The sequence below is a fragment of the Mirounga leonina genome, unplaced genomic scaffold, assembly GCF_011800145.1.
Source record: "Mirounga leonina isolate KUSES-001 unplaced genomic scaffold, KU_Mleo_1.0 Mir_165, whole genome shotgun sequence".
Classification (NCBI taxonomy): domain Eukaryota; kingdom Metazoa; phylum Chordata; class Mammalia; order Carnivora; family Phocidae; genus Mirounga; species Mirounga leonina.
Window position 1 is genome coordinate 368,198 of NW_023270415.1, and position 22,098 is coordinate 390,295.

A 22,098-nucleotide genomic window follows, 5' to 3' on the forward strand; every position below is an offset into this window, starting at 1 on the left:
AAAAATAAATGTGTTCATAGATTGGGAGAATTAATATTGTTAGTATGTTAATACTGCCCAAAGCAATCTACAGATTCGGTGCAACCCCTATCAACATTCCAACTGCATTTTTCACAGGGATAGAACAATCTTAAAATTTGCATGGATCCACAAAAGACTTTAAAGAGCCAACACCATCTGGAGAAAGAAGAACAAAGCTGGAGGCATCACATTTCCTGATTTCAATCTATATCACAAAGCAGTAGCAATCAAAACAGTATGGTACTGGTATAAAAATAGACATATTTCAATGGAACATAATGGAAAGTCTGGAAATAAACCTATGCATATATGGTCAATTTCTTTGTGACAAAGGAGCCAAGCATATACAATGGGGAAAGGACAGTTTCTTCAATAAATGGTGCTGGGAAAACTGGACAGCCACATGCAAAAGAATGAAACTAGACTATGATCTTATACAATACACAAAAATTGACTCAAAATGTATTAAAGATTTGAATTTAAGACCCAAAACCATAAAACTCTTAGATGACGACTTGGGGGTAAGTTCCTTGACATAGATCTTGGCAATGATTTTTTGGATTTGATGCCAAAAGCAAAAGAAATCAAAGCAAAAATAAACAAGTGGGACTACACCAAACTGAAAAGCTTCTACACCAAAAAAGAAAACCATTAACACAATGAAAAAGGCATTCTTCTGAAAGGGAGGAAATATTTGCAAATTATACATCTATTAAAAGATTGATATCCAAAATCCATAATGAACACCTACAACTCAGCAAAGAAAACAAACAATCCAATTAAAAAAGGGCAGAGTAACTGAATAGATACTTATCCAAGAAGACATACAAATGGCCAACAGGTACATGAAAGAGGTGCTCTACATCACTAATCATCAAGGTAATGTAAGACAAAATTCAGAGATCTCAATCATACCTGTTAGATTATCATCAAAAGACAAGAGATGTGGGAGCCTGCGTGTCTCAGTCTGTTGAGCAACTGACTCTTGATTTCAGTTCAGGTCATGATCTCAGGGTCATGAGATCAAGCCCTGTCTTGGGCTCTGCGCTCATTGGGAGTCTGCTCTTCTGCCTCTGTTCCTCCCACTGCTCCCGTGCATGTGCGCACTCTCTCTCTCTCTCTGTAAAATAAATAAATAAATCTTTAGGGGGGAAAAAAGATGAAATAACAAGTACTGGTGGGGATGTGAAGATAAGAGGAACCATGTGCACTGTTGGTGGGAATGTAAATTGGTACAGCCACTATAGAAAACAGTATGGCGATTTCTTAAGAAAAAAATTAAATATAGAACTATCTTATGATCTACCAGTTCACTGTTCAGTAGTAAATCTATAAGAAATGAAAACAGGATATCAAAAGAAATATTTGTACTCCCATGTTTATCATAGCATTATTCAGAATAGTTAATATGTGGAAACAACCTAATCTCAGCCGGTGGATAAATGGATAAGAAGATGTGATGTGCACGCGCGCGCACGTGCACACACACACACACACACACATGAATATTATACAGTCATGAGAAAGCTGGGAGTCCTGCCATTTGTGACAACATAGGTGGACCTTCAGGGCATTATGCAAAGTGAAATAAGCCAGACAGAGAAAGATAAGTACTTGCATGGTATCACTTATTAAGTGGAATCTAAAAACAAAAAAGAAGTCAAACTCATAAAAACAGAGAGTAAGAAGATGGTTGCCAGTGCCAGTTGTGTATATATGGAGAATGTGGTAAAAGGGTACCAGGTATAAGATGAACAAGTTCTGAGGATTTAAAGTAAAAGATGAATAAGTTCTGAGGATTTAAAGTAAAATACAGTAATAGCTACTGCCTTTGAGCTTTGATAACCTATAATAGTTCTCAGATTGAAGAACAACAACAAAAAAATCTGGCATTAGTGTAAAAAGAAAAAGTAAAACACAGTGACTAATGTTGTTAACATTGTATTGTACAACTGAAATTTGCTAAGAGAGTAGAGCTTTAATATTCTCATACACACACACAAAAGTTAAATATGTATGGTAATGGGTTTGTTAATTAACTAGATGGGAGGAATCCTTTCACAATTTATATCAAATCCCCACAATATACACTTTAAATATCTTAGTATATCTGTCAATTATACTTCAGTGGAACTTAAAAAAAAAAAGTTAATTTGTATGTATATAAACAGAGCCTTACTGAACTGCCTGCATGACTTTTTTTTTTTTTTTTAAATAATGTGGTGTGGGGGTGCCTGAGTGGCTCAGTCAGTTAAGCAGTTGCCTTTCCTGAGACCGAGCCCCAGGTCAGGCTCCCTGTTCAGTGGGGAGTTGGCTTCTCCCTCTCCCTCTGCTGCTCCCCCTGCTTGTGTTCTCTCGCTTGCACTCTCTCTCTCTCTAATTAATAAATAAAATCTTAAAAAAAAATAATGTGGTACAGGTTTTTTACTAGAATTATGATTGTTGAATAGAAGTCATGGTGTTTCCATTCCTAAGTTTTGTTGCATATGATGAGAATTTCTCTGGGCAGATTGGAACAGAGATATTCTGTAAAGCACCAGTACAGTTCCTAATAACTAAAAGCAAGCTCAAATGCTGATTCTATCTTATGGCTCTAGATATTCCCACATACAGAGAACTGTTCTGCATTTATTTTTACTCTATCTTTTGACTTTTCATCTTATAATTCCTACAGTTTACTTGTGAGATTCTACAGTTTACTTGGGGATGTGGCCTTTCAGATTGCATTTTTTTCTTTTTTTCTTTTTTCTTTTCTTCGTAGTCATAGGATTGAAAAACCAACATTTGACAAATAACTGTCTAGATCATTGAACAAAAAATACAGTGTTTTGCTTTTTTTCTGTATTTATTATGAGTTTCTTTTTAAGTAGTACTCTCTAAGAGGCAGTTGATATATCATTGAAGCTAAGCTTATGAACTCTGGAGCCAGACTGCCTGGGTGTGCATCCAGGTGTGCCACTTATTACATGTCTCACCTTGCATAGGTGTTTAATTTCTCAGTGCCTCAGTTTATCATGTGTAAAATGAAGATGACAGTAGTACCTACTTTTATAATGTTTAGAGAAGGAATATAAATGAGTTACTTTCTGTAAACAGAAGGCTATGAAGCGGAGCTTACACATATATTAAGTAGAGATAGACATTTTTATAAAGTAGAGGTTCTTTGGCATATTTGTGATTATGAGAATTATATATATATATTTATATACTACACATTTAGAAATAATAGTGCCATTGAAAAACAAGTGTCTATAGAAAAACAAAGTAGGGGGGCGCCTGGGTGGCTCAGTCTTAAGCATCTGCCTTCGGCTCAGGTCATGATCCCAGGGTCCTGGGATTGAGTCCCACATCGGGCTCCCTGCTCAGCAGGAAGCCTACTTCTCCCTCTCCCACTCTCCCTGCTTGTGTTCCCTCTCTCGCTGTTTCTCTCTCTGTTAAAAAATAAATAAAATCTTTAAAAAAAAAAAGAAAAAGAAAAACAAAGTAGGTAGTATGATAATATACATAATATGTATAAAAATAAGACCTTTCAGTCATTTCAGTGGAAAGAGCATAAGGTGCAAGTAAAAATCATAACAAAATCAGTAACACCAATGACTATTTCTTGAAGGTTTAAATGCTGGGCACTATGATAAGTCTTTTCTGGTTTCAACAACTTATTTCATCATCTGGCTAGTTATGTAATATTGGAGAATTTCCTTAACCTCTCTCTAAGCTCTGTTTTTTTCATCTATTTGGTAATTATTGATATTTGTTCTTTCTTTATAAAGGTATATTATTAGAATAAAATGATCTCTTTTATCTATCTTCAGTATGTTATCTGTGTACTGAAACAATCAGTGAGCTGGTACATAATTGTATGAGATAATATATTGATAAATTATGTAGCATGTGGTCATATGGTGGTTAACAACTGAACATGACTTTTCTGGAGAGCACAGATGTGTTAGGAGCTGCTGACTTCTCTGACCCTAGGTAGTTTACTGAATCAAAAATATTTATATATGTTCATATGTATTTATAATATACATATAAATGAATATACATATTATATATGATTTAATATGTTAATATAAGCATTATATTATGTTAATATAAAATATACTTATTATATTTATTATATCATATATATAACAATGTAATTATATAATATGTAATTATATATAATGTATATTATATATAATATATAAATAGTATAATAATATAATTGATATATTAGTGTAGTAATATATAATGGTATAATATATATATTATTCACTGATGGGGAAGGGTTTTTATGAAGTATGTCCATTTTTATGAATCATCTTCTTGCCATACTTGGAAGTTTTTTTTATTTTTATAATGTTGGTATCCTTGCTGTGTGCTTGTGATTAATACTCAATTGTCTCTGTGGTCCAAATAATAAGCCCATACCCAAATTTTCTTATTTAATGTTCTGCCTATCAGCAATTTGCAGGTTTTATTCTTGACTACAATTCTGACCACACTTTAATTTATATGTTTTGTCACATTGTAAGGCTCCCCCATGGCATGGCTCATTGCCTTCTTTGCATTCCTGGCATCTAGCACTTTGCTAGGTAGAACAGGAAAGAAGTGATCCGTATATGTTTATGGGATAAATAAACTAGGAAAGAATAGAAAGGAAGTCAAATCGATCTGAAAGTAGCTTGTATTTCTAAGAATCCAGAAACTGAGCTTCCAAGAAATCTTTAAAAAGATTACTGATCTAGGAGGATTGGGCCTCTAGGAAGACGATATAATGCCAAGTAAGTTAGGATTTGTATGTTTTATCTATTTGTCTCTGGTTGGAGAGTATAAAATATAAATGTTCCAACTATTTTGAAGCGTTTCTTTTAACTAACTTAATACATTATAATTCATTAAACAGAGGCGGGCTAGCAGAAAGACTAAATGGCCTGCAGAATCGAGAGAGATCTGCCATTTCTTTGTGGAGACATCAGTGTGTTTCTTACCAAAAGACACTTTCAGGTAAGGCCTGCACTGACATCTGAGACTGTGGGTAAAGAATGTGCCAATTGAAAGTATGTTATTTGATCATTACTATTTTCATGATGTTTTCTTTTTCTCCAGGTGTCCTTTAGGTCTCAGAAATTTTTCTGAAAGATGAGTCCGTTCTTACAAGGTCTACTGATCCCTCCCCATAGAACTTCTCACAGTTCAATAGAAGACTTATTATTGATCTTACTTGGAGGGTTCTGTATTAGGCCTTTCTTTTGTTGTATCTTTTGCTGTATCTGAAAGCCAGTAGCTTTCAGACTTTTGTGACTGCGACCCCTAGTAAGAAATACATCTTGTATCTTCTCCCAGTGCACACATGACTTACATGCACACACACACACAAACACACACACACACGCACACCCCTGAAACATTTTATAAACAGCACTAACCTTACTAGGTTTGATATACTCTTCATTCTCTTTTATTTTTACCATAATCCTAGTCTCACTAAATTGATGTAGGTTCCTTCTAATGAGTTGCAAGATGTAGTTTGAAAGTTGCTACTACAAGCAAGTGACTGGAAACTCTTGTTTCTTAACAAACTGTTTGATCTTAAAAATATTTCATATACCTAGAAAAGCTTCCTTTCCTGTGAGACTGTGTTCTTTTTCATGGTTTCTTCCTGAGTGGTCTCTCCATCAGGAGGTGGGGAAGAAGTGGGTGAACATGGTGTCTATTCCAAATCTATTAATAGTTTTCTCTCCAGGGGGATCCTTGGAATGGCTCACAGGTTATTTTGGCAAATGTTAGCATGCAAAATAGAACAAGAGTGCTAGGTAGAATACTGAACTAGTATGTTGTCAACTCTTGCACATTTCTCTGGAAGACTTTTTTTAAGTCTGATCTCATTTATTATCTTTAAAATACTTCTCAGCTGGCACCTGGATGTCTCAGTTGATGGAGCATCTGACTCTTGATCTCAGAGTTGTGAGTTTGAGCCCCAGGTTAGGTGTAGAGATTACTTAAAATTTTAAAATCTTAAAAATAAAATAGGGGTGCCTGGGTGGCTCAGTCAGTTAAGTGCCTGACTCTTGGTTTTGTCTCAGGTCCTGATCTTATGGGTCATGAGATCAAGTCCCACATAGGACTCCATGCTCAGCAGGAGTCTGCTTGGATATTCTCTCCCTCTTCTCCACTCATTTGTTTGTCTCTCTCTCAAATATATAAATCTTAATAAAATAAAATTAAAATTAAATAAAGTAAAATAAAAAATAAATAAAATAAAATAATAAAAAATAAAATATAAAATTAAAAAATAAAATAAAATATAAAATAAAATAAAATCCTTTCCAGCTATCTTTTAGCATCTGTCTTTTCTCTTTCACATTCTTGTATTAGAGTATTATAATACATATCAGGATGACCCAAGAATACTTTTTTTGTTACACGGTGCTATGGATCAGCCTGTTGTTACATTTATTACTTTGTATCTTGTCATTTTTTTAAAACAAGGATTATATTAAATAATCATCTTTACAACTCATTTGATTAGTCAGAAAGCCAAGCATATATAAAGGTTGACAAGTTGTATTACTCAGGGAAGTCAGTAATACTCTGGCTTAAGCACAAAAAAGAATTTAATAGTGCTTATAATTGAAAGCCACAGGGAGAAGATTTCATGCTTCAGGTATATTGGTCTGAAAAGGTTGTTAGGTCTTTTCCATGTGGTAACTTACAGCTACAAGTCCGATAAAAAGAAGGCTTTCTTTTTCAGTATTTTACCAGAAATTCTGAAGTGATTTTCATTGATCTGCTGAGACATGTATCCGTCCTGGAACTAATCAGTGTTGAAGTAGAATATAATAAATAGCACTATACTAGCCCTATGATTAACTTGTGATCTTTTTCTATTAAGACTTATTTAATAAAAATTAACAAGTACCATTTATGGTTTAATAATATATTATCTCATTTTAGTGATCTTTCATGTTCTCCTATTTATAAATACTTATATATACATACTTAACCTCTCAAATATGAATGTCCTTGAGAGATCACTTTCTCCTATAATCTATTCACCTCCACCTCTAACTAGTTCTGTTTAGCTTTGTGTCATTTTCAATTTAGTTTGGGATTCTATGCATTTAAAATTTCTTTTGTTCTGCTTGAACCAGAAAAACAAGGCTTTGCCATCTATTTCTCTTTGTTCCTGTTCTGCTTTTGCCTCCCTTCCTTTGAAGTAATCATATAAGAGAATAGTAAGCTTGGATTTCTTTTTGAGTGGATATAAATATTTAAGTTATTAAGTTTCAGTACGGCAACTTTTATTTCTTAGTGATATAGACTAGCTTTATATTGAGAGGTTGGGATGGGGTCATAAGCCACAAAATGGTAAAAACAAGATGGGAAGAATGGAGGACAAGAAGAGGATGGCAAACAGTAACTGGGATACTTAGCTTTTCCTTGGAGTCTGGCCACTGTACACTTAAAAGGCTGAACATTGGAAGTGCCATCTATATGCTACATTAGTGTTCATGCCACAGCCTTTTTTCCTTTCCCTAACAAAAAGGTAGAATGTTAATTCTTGAGGGTTCTTAAAAATCTTATAGTATCAGCTCCTTTTTGGGGGATGGAGAGAGTATGTGGCCTAGAAGAGGGAAATGACTTGCTCTGATTATTCAGATTAACGGAAGAAACAGGGCTAGAACCCTAGCCACCTGACTGCCAGTGTCATGCTCTTTCAGTGGGATCACTTTCTGCCTCATAAAAATAATTTTTTCACTCCTCTACCAATTTGCTCTTGATATTACATTAAGGAATAAACAAACACCCCAGATTGGACTTTATGTGTCCAGTATGGTATCTGTCCTGAATTTTGTTGACTTTATAGGCTTGCAATATTGTAAATATCATCAAGATGAGAGGAAGAGTTGGACAAACTTTAATTTGGACCATAAATTCCTAATAATAATTGGAGAAAAATAGCTTCTTCTTTCCTCCTTCAACATTGTCCTTGTCATTGTTGTATCACATTTGAAGGTTTACTGTATGGTAGGTATAATGCTGAGGGCTTACTACATATTAAATCATTTAGTATGCAAAATAATGCTCTAAGATTCAATTTGCTTTCCTTATTTTCCAGATGAAAAAGCTGTAGGTCAGGGCACCTGGGTGGCTCAGTTGGTTAAGCACCTGCCTTCCACTCAGGTCATGATCCCAGGGTCCTGGGATCGAGCCCCACATTGGAATTCCTACTCAGCAGGGAGGCTGCTGCTCCCCCTGCTCGTTCTCCCTCTCTTTCTCTCTCTCTCTCTCCCCCTCTCAGATAAATAAATTAAAAAAAGAAAAAAGCTGTAGATCGAATGAATATATGGTATAGATGAGTAAGCCCAGGTTTGAGGTTATCTCTGTAGTCCATGTTCTTATTCACCAATCTGTGTGGGCCTTCATTAGATGATCTGTTTGGGCTGGAGGAAGGATTTAAGAAGGCAAGTGATTAAGGAACCAGCAAAATTAGAAATACTGATAAAATGTGATTTTGTTTGGGGAAAAAGTAGTCTTTCAGTGTGAAGGTCCATATCACGTTCTTGAGACAGCACTATTTTAAGGAGTCTAGGACATAAATTTGAAGGTTATAAATCATGAATCTTGTGTAGGATACCCTAAAATCTTATGATTTTGATAGGGAGGTGGCAGACTGTCTTCTTAATTATTCATGTTAATATATACTAGAAGTCATTCTACATTGTTGTCTAGGTTTCTCATTACAGTGAATTGACCAAATTGTCAAGCACAGACTAGAGACAGTTATCTTCTGGAAGTTGGAATAGGAAAATATCAAGTCAAACAAGTGTGACTCTGTGCCTAAAATGAAGGGGAGAAATATGACCTTTTATTTGGCTCAGAAGCACCAAATAGTTTATTTGGACTGTCCCTTATAATTTGGGGATAGAGGGTATATCAATTATACCATGAATAAAGGACAAAGGCAAAATGAAACAAAAACACAGAGTCAAAAATGAATCCATTACTTCGGTATATGAATGTGCCCATCTCCAGTGGTTTTACTTTCTTTTGTTTTTTAAGTAGGTTCCATGCACAACCTGAGGCTCAAACTGATAACCCTGAGATCAAGAGTCATGTTCTCTACCGATTGAGATTTGGATTTTATTTTTCCTTTCTTTTAGATGAATTTCTTATTTTTCAGGTCTATTAGATCCTCTTCTTGGTGTCTTGTAATACGTTGTGCCATTTTTCTCATTCCTTTTGATATAACTTATTATAAACATGTATTAGGAAGAAAATTTCACTATTTTGTTTACTTTATGGCCTGGCAGAAGCTTTTTCTTTCAGTTTACATTTCTTATTTCTACATATTTATAGTAACTGAGTAAATAAAAGAAAAATGTATTAATATTAAATAGAGGTAGTTCCTTCTAACCCCAATCCCAAGAATGAAAATTTAGTAAATAGCTGAGATTTAATGATGGATTTATTAAGATATCTATATTATTAATCTAAACTCTCTGAGCCTCTTAATTTCCCTATCATAAGTGAGTGTAATAGTAGTACCTCAACTATTGAGCTTGTGCTAACAATAAATCTGATACTTCATGGGAGCACATACAGCTGCAGGACAGAGTCAGCACTCAATAGATGGGGAAAAGAAAGAGACACTGCATTATTCTGCAAAATCAGCTTCTCCTCCTCTTCCTTAGGGTTTGGATGTACCTTTGGGTTTACAAGGTATTGCAGTCAGAGTTCCATTTTATTTCTCACACACAGAAGTGGATTGTTCATCCTAGGTTAATTTTGACTGAACAGGTGAATACATCGGGCTTGGCTTTTCCCTTCTTCTAATGGGTTTACTGAGAAATCTAGGAATTAGTAGTACTTTTATGAACCACATCTTGGCTTTTGGTTAGATATTAAGTATAGCATATCTCACTCAGTCTATCTTTATCTCTTTCAGACATGAGAAGTAATGGTTTACAAAATTAATGTGTCAATTGTAATTATTTACTTGAGGCCTTTCTTCTTACATTTGTTCCCATTTGAAGAGTATTATCTAATTAATCCATAATGCGGAGGGGTGTGCACTTCCTTATTGATTTGAAACGTTTGAGTGATTGTCTTCCACACATCTTTCTGCCTTTTTTGAAAGCTTTTTATTTTGAGATAGCTGTAGATTGACATGTAACTCATGCAGTTGTAAGAAACAATACAGAATGATTTTCTGTGCCCTTCGCCTGCTTTCCTCCAACAATGACATCTTTCCTAACTATATTATGATAGCACAACCAGGATATGAATCCAGGATACAATTCACTGACCTTATTCAGATTTTACCAGTTTTACATATACTTGTGAGTTTGTGTGTGTGTTTTATATAATTTTATCATGTATAGACTAAGGTGCCCATCACCACAGTCTGGATACAGAACAGTCCATCACCACAAGAATTCCTCATGCTACCCTTTTACAGCCACAGCCACCTCTTTCCTACCCTCCTCTCTAACACCTCACAACTCCTAATCTCACCATTTCCGTAGTTTTGTCATCTCAAAAATGTTATACAAATGGAATAATATGGTGTGTAACCTTTCGGGATTGGCTTTTTTTCACTCAGCATAATTCCTTCAAGATTTATCCAAGTTTGTATGTATATCAATAGTCAACTTCCTCTTATTGGTGAGTAGTAGTCCATGATATGAATGTACCAGTTCATTTAACTGTGCACATGCTGAGGGACATTTTGATCATTTCCATATTTGGGCTATTACAAATGTGCTATGAACATTAGTGTACAACTTTTTGAGTGAACATAGGTTTTTCTTTTTCTGATATGAATGATCAGGGGAGAAATTACCAGGTGTTATAGTAAGTGCATGTCTAGTTTTTTTGTTTTTTTTGTTTTTTTAAAGGTTTTATTTATTTATTTGACAGAGAGGGAGATAGCAAGAGCAGGAACACAAGCAGAGGGAGTGGAGAGGGAGAAGCAGGCTTCCCGCCGAGCAGGGAGCCCAATGCGGGGCTCGATCCCAGGACCCCGGGATCACGACCTGAGCCGAAGGCAGACGCTTAACGACTGAGCCACCCAGGCGCCCCTTGTTTTTTGTTTTTTTAAGATTTTATTTATTTATTTGACAGAGAGAGACACAGCGAGAGAAGGAACACAAGCAGGGGGAGTGGGAGAGGGAGAAGCAGGCTTCCCAGCGAGCAGGGAGCCCAATGTGGGGCTCGATCCCAGGACCCTGGGATCATGACCTGAGCCAAAGGCAGCCGCTTAACAACTGAGCCACCCAAGTGCCCCTGCATGTCTAGTTTTATAAGACGTTGCATGTTAATATCAAATATTTCACTGAATATTTCTAACATAACATAAAAATTTCTTTAACACCTTTGCTTTGTGGATTTTAATTTTTCTTTGCTTCCCTCATGTATAGCTTACTTTTCTGGGCTATTTTATAACTCCCACTTATACCATTTAATAATCAGTTTTGTTTTCCCTGTTTCTACCTTTGAGTACATTTCAGTATAAAAGACATATCTCAAGGTTCTTCAGACTTGAATAAATTTTAAATGTGTGCCTATTTCCTTGGCTGTTTTTCTTTTTTCTTTTTTTTTTTTTTTTTGTGACCATTAAGGAGGGACTGAGGTTGGCCGTTTAAAGACAGAGAAGTGTGTGTGCTGCACATAAATGCTAATGTAGATGGGTGTGTGAGTTGACAGGCAGAGAAGAGGGGGCCAGAGGCCTGACCACTCAAGGCCTGGAGGCCATGACTGAATTTTCTTAAAATTTATTGAAGTGTAATTAAGATGTGTTATATTAGTTTCAGGTGTACAACCTAATGATTTGGTAATTCTGTACATTACTTAGTGCTCACCATAAGTGTAGTTGCCGTCTGTCACCATACAATATTATTATATTATTTTGTTAACTATACTATGTTCCCTGTGCTGTACTTTTCATTTCCATGACTTACTTATTTTATAACTGGACTTCATACTCCCCTTTGTCTATTTTGCCCATCCCCACCCCTCGCCCACCTTCCAAGTGATGCCTTAGAAATGCATTTTGAAATGTGGCTGTGGAATAGGGAATGGATGATTATAGAGCAGAAGAAAAATATTTCCTAGATTTCTCTTCAGGAACCATTCTATTTTTCTTCTTCCTTTTTGAGAGGCAACAGTTTTCCCACACTGTTTTGTGATGGCCAGTTTTTATTACGTGATATCCAAAGCATTTCAAGTGCTTGTTAATCCATTTAATCCTAACAATAACCCTTCCAGTTAGGTCTTCTGATACTATTTAAAGATTAAGAGAATGTGGACAGGCACAGCCCCGTGTGTCTGGCTAGCAGGTAGCAGAGCCAGATTTGCATCAGACTGTCAGTGGCTTATGATCATAGCCCATCTTGTTCTGGGTAGGTTGTTGGGAGGCACATCCAGGCAGGCACTGAGAATATATGCCTGTGGCATGACTGAGTTCTGGAGATGTGAGTGTAGCAAGGTCTATGCCCTGATCCCTTGTTCAACCTGTGTTTAGTAAGAGCTTGACAAATACATTCACAATGTTTGATATCTAAGTTTTTTAAACCAGAAATAGTTAAGGATATTCTTGGATGGACAAAACCTGTGAACTCCTTGTATTGCTTAGGAAGAGAGTAGGGGGGAAAAAAGGTAAGTGGGAAAAAAAAAAAAAGTTCTTCAGATAAATTATTTTTCACTATGAGATTTTTGTTCTGAAAACTTCACTCTAAATTTGAGAAAGATTGTGGGGTGGGGTTGGAGAAAACAAGTAAAATCAGTGAAGTGCAGTAGCATTTACTGGTGTCCAAAGCAGAATTCTTTCTGAATTTTCTTTTTCCTCAACTTGTGGCTATCAAATATGTTGAGAGTGGTCACTAAGCATGTGTGTGTGAGTTCTCACTTTGGAACACCCTTTGATATGCTTGAGAAGGTAAAAATGATGTAGGTTTTCTGTGCATGTGTATGTGTTTCAAACATAATAAATATGTTGTCTTGAGCTTACATTAGTATTATAAGAGCAAAGAATAAATTTAGTTATTCATATTGGTATTAGTATTTAATAGCTTTTGTATTAGCATATTCATTATTATTATTATTTTTTTTTGCCACTGGGTCATGGTCAGCTGAAATTTTGTGAAGTGTAGGCCACAAAACATTATAACTTCTGTAGTGCCTTTCTCCCACACTGCTCAACAGCATCTTGATACTGCCACCAGGGAAACCTTGCTTTCCACTTACACCACAGCCCCTCAGGAACCTCTCCCCAGTTAGTTGGTAGAATGCCCATGCTGGTTCACCTGGACAAGGTACTGAGTCTCCTTAAAATTCACAGAGTTATTCAACTGCCATACTCTATTAGATAGCTGTGCACTATTAGTGTATCTGTTTAAAGTAAATATGTTCAGATTTCAGGAGTTCTTATTTTCTCTTTTCTCTTATTATTTTAATTTCCTAGTCTCTTTGCATTGAGAATAATTATTTCCTTAATTTTCCCACCATGATTTTTACAAAATTATATTCACTTCCTTATTGTTTTTCCAATGTCACATTTTATTAGACATGTCCCCTTCAAAGGTTTTGTTATTTTTTTACAGGGTTTTGTTTTTATTTGTTGTTCTTTTCTCCTCCAGAGAACAGTCTCTGAATTTAGGGGGGAAATTGCCATTTGTTATTTCTTCTTGGATTTCTGGATACCAGACTTGAAAGTTTTTTTTTTTTTTTTTTTTTAAGATTTTTATTTATTTATTCATGAGAGACAGAGAGAGAGAGAGAGAAGCAGGCTCCCAAGGAGCAGAGAGCCCGATGCGGGACTCGATCCCAGGACCCTGGGATCATGACCTGAGCCGAAGGCAGACGCTTAACCATCTGAGCCACCCAGGCGCCCCCAGACTTGAAAGTTTTTCAGAGATGATGCAAATAGGTGAGACTGGAGTTTAGATTGATGTAGATAATATAAGTGATGGCTCCCAATGAATGCTCCTTCCCACCAAGCACTGAGTGAGGCAGTGCCTACACACTTCTTCATGTCACCAATCATCTCCAGAACGCTTCAGAACTGCACTATGCCTTCCAGATTATAAAAGTACCCAGAATGTTCTATTGTTAGTCCATAGAATCAGAAATTGTTTGTTAAATGAAGAAAGCTGATGTGGGAATGGGAGACAGGACCACTACTCTTTTATTTATTTATTTATTTATTTATTTATTTATTTTTAAGGTTTTATTTATTTATTTGAAAGAGAGAGAATGAGAGAGAGAGAGCACATGAGAGGGGGGAGGGTCAGAGGAAGAAGCAGACTCCCTGCCGAGCAGGGAGCCCGACGCGGGACTCGATCCCAGGACTCCAGGATCATGACCTGAGCCGAAGGCAGTCGCTTAACCAACTGAGCCACCCAGGCGCCCCTCCACTACTCTTTTAAATCCTGTTTTTCACTGCCTATTGTTAAACAAACAATGTGGGGTGGGGTTTTTTGTTTTGGGGAGCTTTTTTGGGTGTTTAAGGTCGCTTCAATTAGCTAATTGAAAACACTGATTCTCCTTTAAGTTGTATTGTAGAAGGTAAACAATTAAGTAATATTTAATGTCTTTTTCTATAAAATTGTCATGTACATCATTTATGCAGAGGAAAATTTTTTGTGCCTGTATTTCATTCTTTCTTTTCTTTTTTTTTTTTTTAAGATTTTATTTATTTATTTGACAGAGAAAGCACAAGCAGGGGGAGTGAAAGGCAGAGGGAGAAGGAGAAGCAGGCTTTCCGCAGAATAGGGAGCCCCATGCAGGGTTCGATCCCAGGACCCTGGAATCATAACCTGAGCTGAAGGTAGATGCTTAACCGACAGATGAGCCACCCAGGTGCCCCTGTGCCTATATTTCTGTTTTGGTTTTAGTTATATGAAATCCATGTTCTTTTCCCATACTCCTGCTTTAGTGGTGCTTAGAATCTTGTGGTGGAAATGGATGTTTGCAGGAGAGGGTCACAAATAAGGAGCTAGACAGGTAATTGTTTATTTATTAATTCAACAAGTGCTTATTGAGGGACTACTGTGTACCAGACACTGTGCACCATGAATAAGCAAGATCTGGTCATTGCACATATAGAACTTCTATTTTAGTGGGTAGATGATAAGCAAAGAAAGAATATAGGTGCAGGTTGGCATAGTAAAGGATTTGTGAGGGGGTGAGAGTGGGCACTACACACTAGACAGGCCATGGAAGACAGCTTCAGATTTATAATGGGTACCTATAGCCTCTGTGTTCTAGGACAGATTATCAAAGGAAGATGGCTAACTACTTATGAAACATTAGAGGTTTTGTTCTTTAGTAATTTTTGCCAGAAAAATTATACTTTGTTTAACTGAGATTTTGAAGAGCCCAGTTTTTTCCTGTTTCTATTTTTTCCCCAGTTTCATTGAGAAAAGCAATGTATAAGTTTAAGGTATACAGCATAAATATTTGCCATACAAATATCATAAAATTACTCTACAATAAGTTCAGTTAACATCTATCATCTTATATAGATATAAAAAAAATAAAGGAGCGGCGCCTGGGTGGCTGAGTCGTTAAGCATCTGCCTTAGGCTCAGGTCAGATCCCAGGGTCCTGGGATCAAGACCCGCATCAGGCTCCCTGCTCAGCCGGGAAGCCTGCTTCTCCCTCTCCCACTCCCCCTGTTTGTGTTCGCTCTCTCACTGTGTCTCTCTCTGTCAAATAAAGAAATAAAATCTTTAAAAAAATAAAAAAGAAAAACAGTATTATTATCTTAGGATGAGAACTATTAGGATTTTAGCATTAGCTGTAGTCACTTTTGTAGGTTACATCCCTAGTACTTATGTATCTTATAACTGGAAGTTTATACCTTTTGATAATCTTCATCCAATTCCCCTCACACACACACACACACACACACATGCATGCACATGTGTGTGCTCACTCCCTTCCACCTCTGGTAACCACAAATCTGATCTCTCGCTGTGAATTTGGGTATTTTTTGTTTTTTGTTTTGTTTTTGTTTTTTTTAGATTCCACATATTAATGAGATCATACAATATTTTTCTTTCTTTGACTTATTTCATTTAGTGTAATGCCCTCAGGGTCCCTCCATGTTGTCACAAATGGCAGGATATTTCCTTTTTATAGCTGAATAGTATTCCATTAGTGTTCCATTATTTTATATATATATATATTCTATTGTGTGTGTATGTATGCATGTATATGTATATGTATATATATATACATATACATATACACATACCACATTTTTTTCATCCATTCATCTATTGATGGACTCAGGTAGTTTCCATATCTCCGCTATTGTAAAAAGTTCTGCTGTGAACATGGGAGTGCAGATACCTTTTCAAGTTAGTGTTTTCACTTTCTTTGAATAAATACCCAGAAGTAGAATTGCTGGATCATATGGTATTTCTATTTTTAATTTTTTTAAAAGGTTTTATTTATTTATTGGAGAGAGAATGAGTCGGGGCAGAGGCAGAGGGAAAGGGAGAAGCAGACTCCCTGTTGAGCAGGGAGCCTGAAGCGTGGCTCGATCCCAGGACCCCGAAATCACGACCTGAGCCGAAGACAGACACTTAACCAACTGAGCCACCCAGGTGCCCCTCTGTTTTTAATTTTTTGGGGGGGGAACTTTCATACTGTTTTCCACAGTGGTTATATCAATTTACATCCCCACCAACAGTGTACAAAGGTTTCCTTTTCTCCACATCCTTGCCAGCATTTTTTACTGTTTTTCTTTTTAATGCTAGCCATTCGAACAGGTGTGAGGTGATATCTCACTGTGGTTTTGATTTTCATTTCCCTAGTAATTAGTGATGTTGTACATCTTTTCATGTACCTGTTGGCCTGAATAGCCCATATTTTTTTAAAAAAAGATTTTGTTTATTTATTTGACAGAGAGAGACACAGCGAGAGAGGGAACACAAGCAGGGGGAGTGGGAGAGGGGGAAGCAGGCTCTGTGAGAAGGCCCCCTGAATAGCCCATATTTTAAGTGTTTTTCCTTTTGTGCAAAATCATTATAATTGGAAGATTTCTTAAGGTTATTATTGAAGCCCAATAAGAGGCAATTTACTTAGTATATATTATATTCAGGCAACGAAATATAAAAGTACAGTTTAAACCTTTGGAAAATTCGGGATGCAACAGAATTTTTATTTAAATGTATTTTTACCATGTGAATATCTCCTTTTCTTCAATTATATTTTGTGTTGAAACATAACACAAAGAAAAAAGACCAGAAAATGTAGACATGCAGCTTAACATGTACATATAAAGTAAGTACCACTATAACCACCATTACTCTTACTACTCTTATTTCTTTTATTCATTCATTCAAGCTTTTATTAAGCAACATATATCCTGCCACCAATGACATAGCTGTCTGACCCTGTTATAGCATTATAATTAATTATTTCTTGCTTTCTTATTTAAAATAGTAAAGCTTTATTCTTTAGAAGGAAACAAAACAGTATTTTGCACTTGAAGATGTTTTAATAATGTCTGTAAAATTTTACTTATTGAAGTGCTTTTTGGAAAATAGGAAAAAAGAAACAAGACCAGAAGAAATAAAGTGTATTAGTCCTTAGGAATTGTAGAGAGAGTGACTACAGTGAATTACTCCTTGAAGAATATTTTATTTATACAATTTCAAGAGAAATAGAAGGAATCCATATACTATTTCTTGTGCTGATGATCAACTATAATAAATACTCAGGATAGTGCTCTGGAGCAACTCTGATGCTTTTAGGCTTTCTTCACATTGTATAACAGTTTGGAAGTATTAGTAAATATTATAAAATAAATTGTAGAAAACCAGTAAACAAAGATTATCATTGGAAAAGGTGTTGAGGAGTGCCTGGGTGGCTCAGTCGGTTAAGCGTCTGCCTTCGGCTCAGGTTATGATCTCAGCGCCCTGGGATCAAGCCCCGTGTCAAGCTCCCTGCCTACTTCTACCTCTCCCTCTGCTGCTGCCCCTGCTGTGCTCTTTCTCTCTGTCTCTCTCTCTCTCTCTCTCTCTCTCTCGCTCAAATAAATAAATAAATAAATAAAATCTAAAAAAATAAAAATAAAGCAAAAGGTGTTGGGACAGAATTTCTTTTATAAAAGAAGAAATTTATCAAAATCAAATATATTGCTTTTATAATTAAAGAAGAAGGGAGAAAAATGTGAGGTAGCAAATAGCACCTTGGATTTTACTTATGAACTACTAGAATGTGTACCATTGTATCAGGAGGTGAATAGCTCAATAATGAGCCTGGTTTTTCCAGTGAGGCAGGTTTTCGAAACTCAGAGTATAAGGTGTTGTTTGTCCTTGAGCGTGATCAACTGTGAACAAGCTCAGAGGCTTTGTTTTGTAATCTCTGACACTACAAGTTCCCATTAGGCACTCCTCCTGGGGCTCTCCTTGTTACCTGCACAAACCTTACACAGACATTTCCATGCTCCTGATGCAAAGGAAGGCTGAGAATGGAAGAACACTGGCCCTGAGGGCACCCACTGCCCCCAGAGTCCCTCTGGCCAACCCCAGGAGTAGTGGCTGCAGGACCTGAGAAGTAGGGTCCCTTTGGCCCTGTTGGGAACAGGCAGCTAGAAATATGGCCTCTGCCTCTTTCTCATTGCTTTCAAGGGACCCCTCTGAGGCTGGGGAGCCCCTGAAAATGGGGACATTTTTCAGACTCACTGCTTGAGTGGTCAAGAGAGGAAGAAGGAATGTCAGGGCCAGCATTTTCTATACAGAAACAGTGGTGTGAGCAGGAAGAAGAATCAAGAATCCTGTGTAGATATGTGTGTGTCTAAAAGACTTATCTTTGCTGCAATCTCATAATTAAAGAATAATTTGGGGTAGAAAATGTTAGGCTGATTATTCCTACCAAAGCAAGTTGATTGGCAAATTAAGAGCCCTTTATTTAGATGAAAAATAATTGTTAGTAAATACATATGATTTCATCTAAGTCTCCTGTAGCGGTGTTTTTAAAATTAGGAAAGAGAGCTGTGGTGACCTGTTCATTTAATTTGTCCAATTTGGGGCAATACTTTATATCTTTTAAATATTTTGTTTCTGTAGGGACATAGGGGATTTTGGGCATAATAGGACAAGTTTATAAAACAGTGTATGTTTATTTAGATTTACAGAATGAGAATGACATGGATTGAAGAAGGGTTGTTGGTTTTATAGTCCAGAGTCTTTAAAAAGTCACTTAAATTCTTTTCTTAAACTCCCTGATCTACCTTATTTACCACCCTAGTTTCAATTGAAGGGACACTGCTATGACCTACTCAGTGTGGGTCAACTACAGTTTGGCTGGAGAGGGTTTGCTATAGTTCCTTTTCTTAACTTCCCCTTTCCTTTGGGGTCAAGAGAGCTGTCTCTGGATTATCTCCAGCTTCCCTCTAACCAAAAAAACCAGAAAGCCAATTACATGTCTAAGCTTTATTTTGTCTCTTTTCTACCCACATTTTACTGTAGCCATGGTATTTAATATGGTTCTTTGCCATCATCTGCAAGAAGAATTCACATGAATACTCTAGGCTGAGGTAGTCAAGTCAGGAAACAAACTGTGATATTAGTTTGTCCACTGTTAGAGCTGTGATTTCATGTCCTAAATAACTACAATTTCCAATGATCATTTTAAGTGTAAGTTAACAGAGGACTTTCATAATTTATTTCATAACTTTATTAAAAATAAATGATGGGATCTGAGAAATAGAGGAAGGAATGCTTAATACCAAACTCAGCTCTCTGGCTAGTGTACCTGTCACACTTTAGCTGCTTCTGCCACATCCATTTTTACCTTCTTTTTTTTTTTTTTTAAGATTTCATTTATTTTTTTGACAGAGAGAGAGAGTGAGAGAGGGAACATAAGCAGGGGGAGTGGGAGAGGGAGAAGCAGACTCCCTGCTGAGCAGGGAGCCCGACATGGGGCACAGTCCCGGGACCCTGGGATTATGACCTGAGCCGAAGGCAGACGCTTAACGACTGAGCCACCCAGGCTCCTCTTTACCTTCAATTCTTAAAAATAAGTTATTTCTTATGAATTTTTCTATGTAAAAAATCTATAAAATGTGGTTTGGTGACACAGCAGAATTCAGTGATGCTTTCGGTTTCCCTGTAGATTTACTTAATTTATGCTGTCTCCATTTCTTTTTATATGAAAAGAAGAATAGTAGTTTACAGTTTTAAGATTGTTTTCTCATAGGCCTGAGGTTTAAAAGAATCTTTATTTCTGTTGTAAATGATCCAAAAATAAGACTGCACAGTTAGCCCATTCTGAATGAATTATGTAGTAGGTAAAACATGTTTCCTGTTGCATTCCATATGTGGTTCAATAAATAAAAATTCATTCGCAGTGTTCAGTTGGGACCTTGTCAATGATGAACATTATCTATATCTTAAAAACCCTGATTTCAACCATTAGGAAAGTATTAATACTGGCAGGGCAGCTTTTTTTTTTTTGGTTTTCATGAACCAATTGTCTTTTTTACTCTCTAGCCTAGTTCAGTATCACACTGGCATTTGTCCATGCTGTGAAATCTTATGTTTGTCGTTTTAACTTTTCCACCAATCTAGTTTTCCAGATTTCTTCAGCTCATTTTTATTTTCAAAGGGGTTATAGGTTTTGCACTTGGGACCTGTTGCCTGGAGTAGATGGCTTGAGAGGACAAGCCCAGACTTGTCTGTGCCTATCTTTCAGCAGAGATTGCCGAGGAAGAGTGCCAGGTAGCACTGTTTGGTCACCAGTGTGAATCGTACTAAAAGAAAGTGATCTAAGAATGGGCTCCAGCTCATCACACAGCCCCACCTATCTTTCTGAACAGATGCAGTTGTAATTTTTCTTCTTAACAAATGGGAACCTTTTCAGCCTGCACACAGAAAAAACAAGTTCTTGGATTAGTAAAATGCCTTGTAAAGTTGTAAAAAAATTAGAAGCTGTGTTCTTGTATTGTGATAGTGATTTAAATGAATGGCCAGGAGGCCTGCTTTCACACCCCTTTTCACCCAATGTGATGCTTCATTTCCATTAATTGCTATCTTTCTGCAGCACTCACACAGCTGGTCACCCTTGCTTTAAGGATAGTGCTCCTTCCTGGTTTGCCTCTTCTCATGTTCATTTTCTTTGTTGGTTCTTTGCTGGCTCCTCTTTTGTGTGCAGCTTCAGCAGATGTTCCTCAGACTTCTGTCCTAGCCCTCTTCCTGTCCTATATGCCCTTGATGGGTAATTGAGGATCTCTATGCTGCCTCCCCAAGGACTGCCAGGAGGCTTGGTAATTCTGTGTCCTGCTGCCTTTCTTGGCCCAGCCCCAGCCCCACCGACACCTAAGAATTCTGCAGGTTCCACAGACCCAGTGTGCCCCAGCACTTGCCTTCCCTGGTCTATTGATTGAGCAGTTTTCAATTGGACTTTCTTGTACTTTTTTTTCAATCCATCTCACCCCTAGATTCTGGTGATTCAGCCTCAGAACTGTCTCTTAAGTCAGATCTCTTCATTTATACCATCTGCTACTAGTTAAGGCTCAGAGTCTCTCATGCCTGGATGATTGTGTCAGTTTCCATCTGGTCTCCCTGACACTGACCTTTCCTCATTTTCAGCCTATCAGGGTCATCATCCTAAAAGGCAAATCTGGTAATTTCACGCTTCTGCTTTAAAATTTCTTTTGACTGTTTCTTGTCATTGGAATAAGTGTTCACCACCTTTAAGCTGTCTTGTGTGGCATTCTTGGTCACATTCTTGGCCCAGGCTACCTGGTGTAGTCTCATTTCCCACTGCCCCCATTCTGTGCTACCCCACACATGTGCACAACACTAAATACTTCCTTCGTGGGTCAGCTATGTCCTTCATGATATGGTTGGCTACTGGGCCTAATATACTTTTCTCTCTTTGTCTGTAATTTTACTGCCAGTATCTTGTTATACTGTAATTATACAAAGTATAAGTAAATAATAACTGAGCAGAGTGCTGCAAAAATATATAGGGCTTACCTAGCAATTCCAGTGTCTGGTACCTCAAGAAGTGTTTATGAAATAAATAAATAGATGTCAGTGGTGAGTTTAAAAACATTACATGACATCTGAGT

The 22,098-nt window shown here is 36.8% G+C and overlaps 1 protein-coding gene across 1 annotated transcript in view; it reads left to right on the forward strand.

Moving 5' to 3' along the window:
- Positions 1-22,098, forward strand: part of SPIDR (scaffold protein involved in DNA repair) — a 549,318-nt gene that overhangs the window by 221,620 nt on the left and 305,600 nt on the right. Inside the window, exon 6 of the mRNA XM_035011122.1 lies at positions 4,910-5,010. Within this exon, the coding sequence (XP_034867013.1) occupies positions 4,910-5,010 (101 nt within the window). The remainder of the gene's footprint in view (positions 1-4,909; positions 5,011-22,098) is intronic.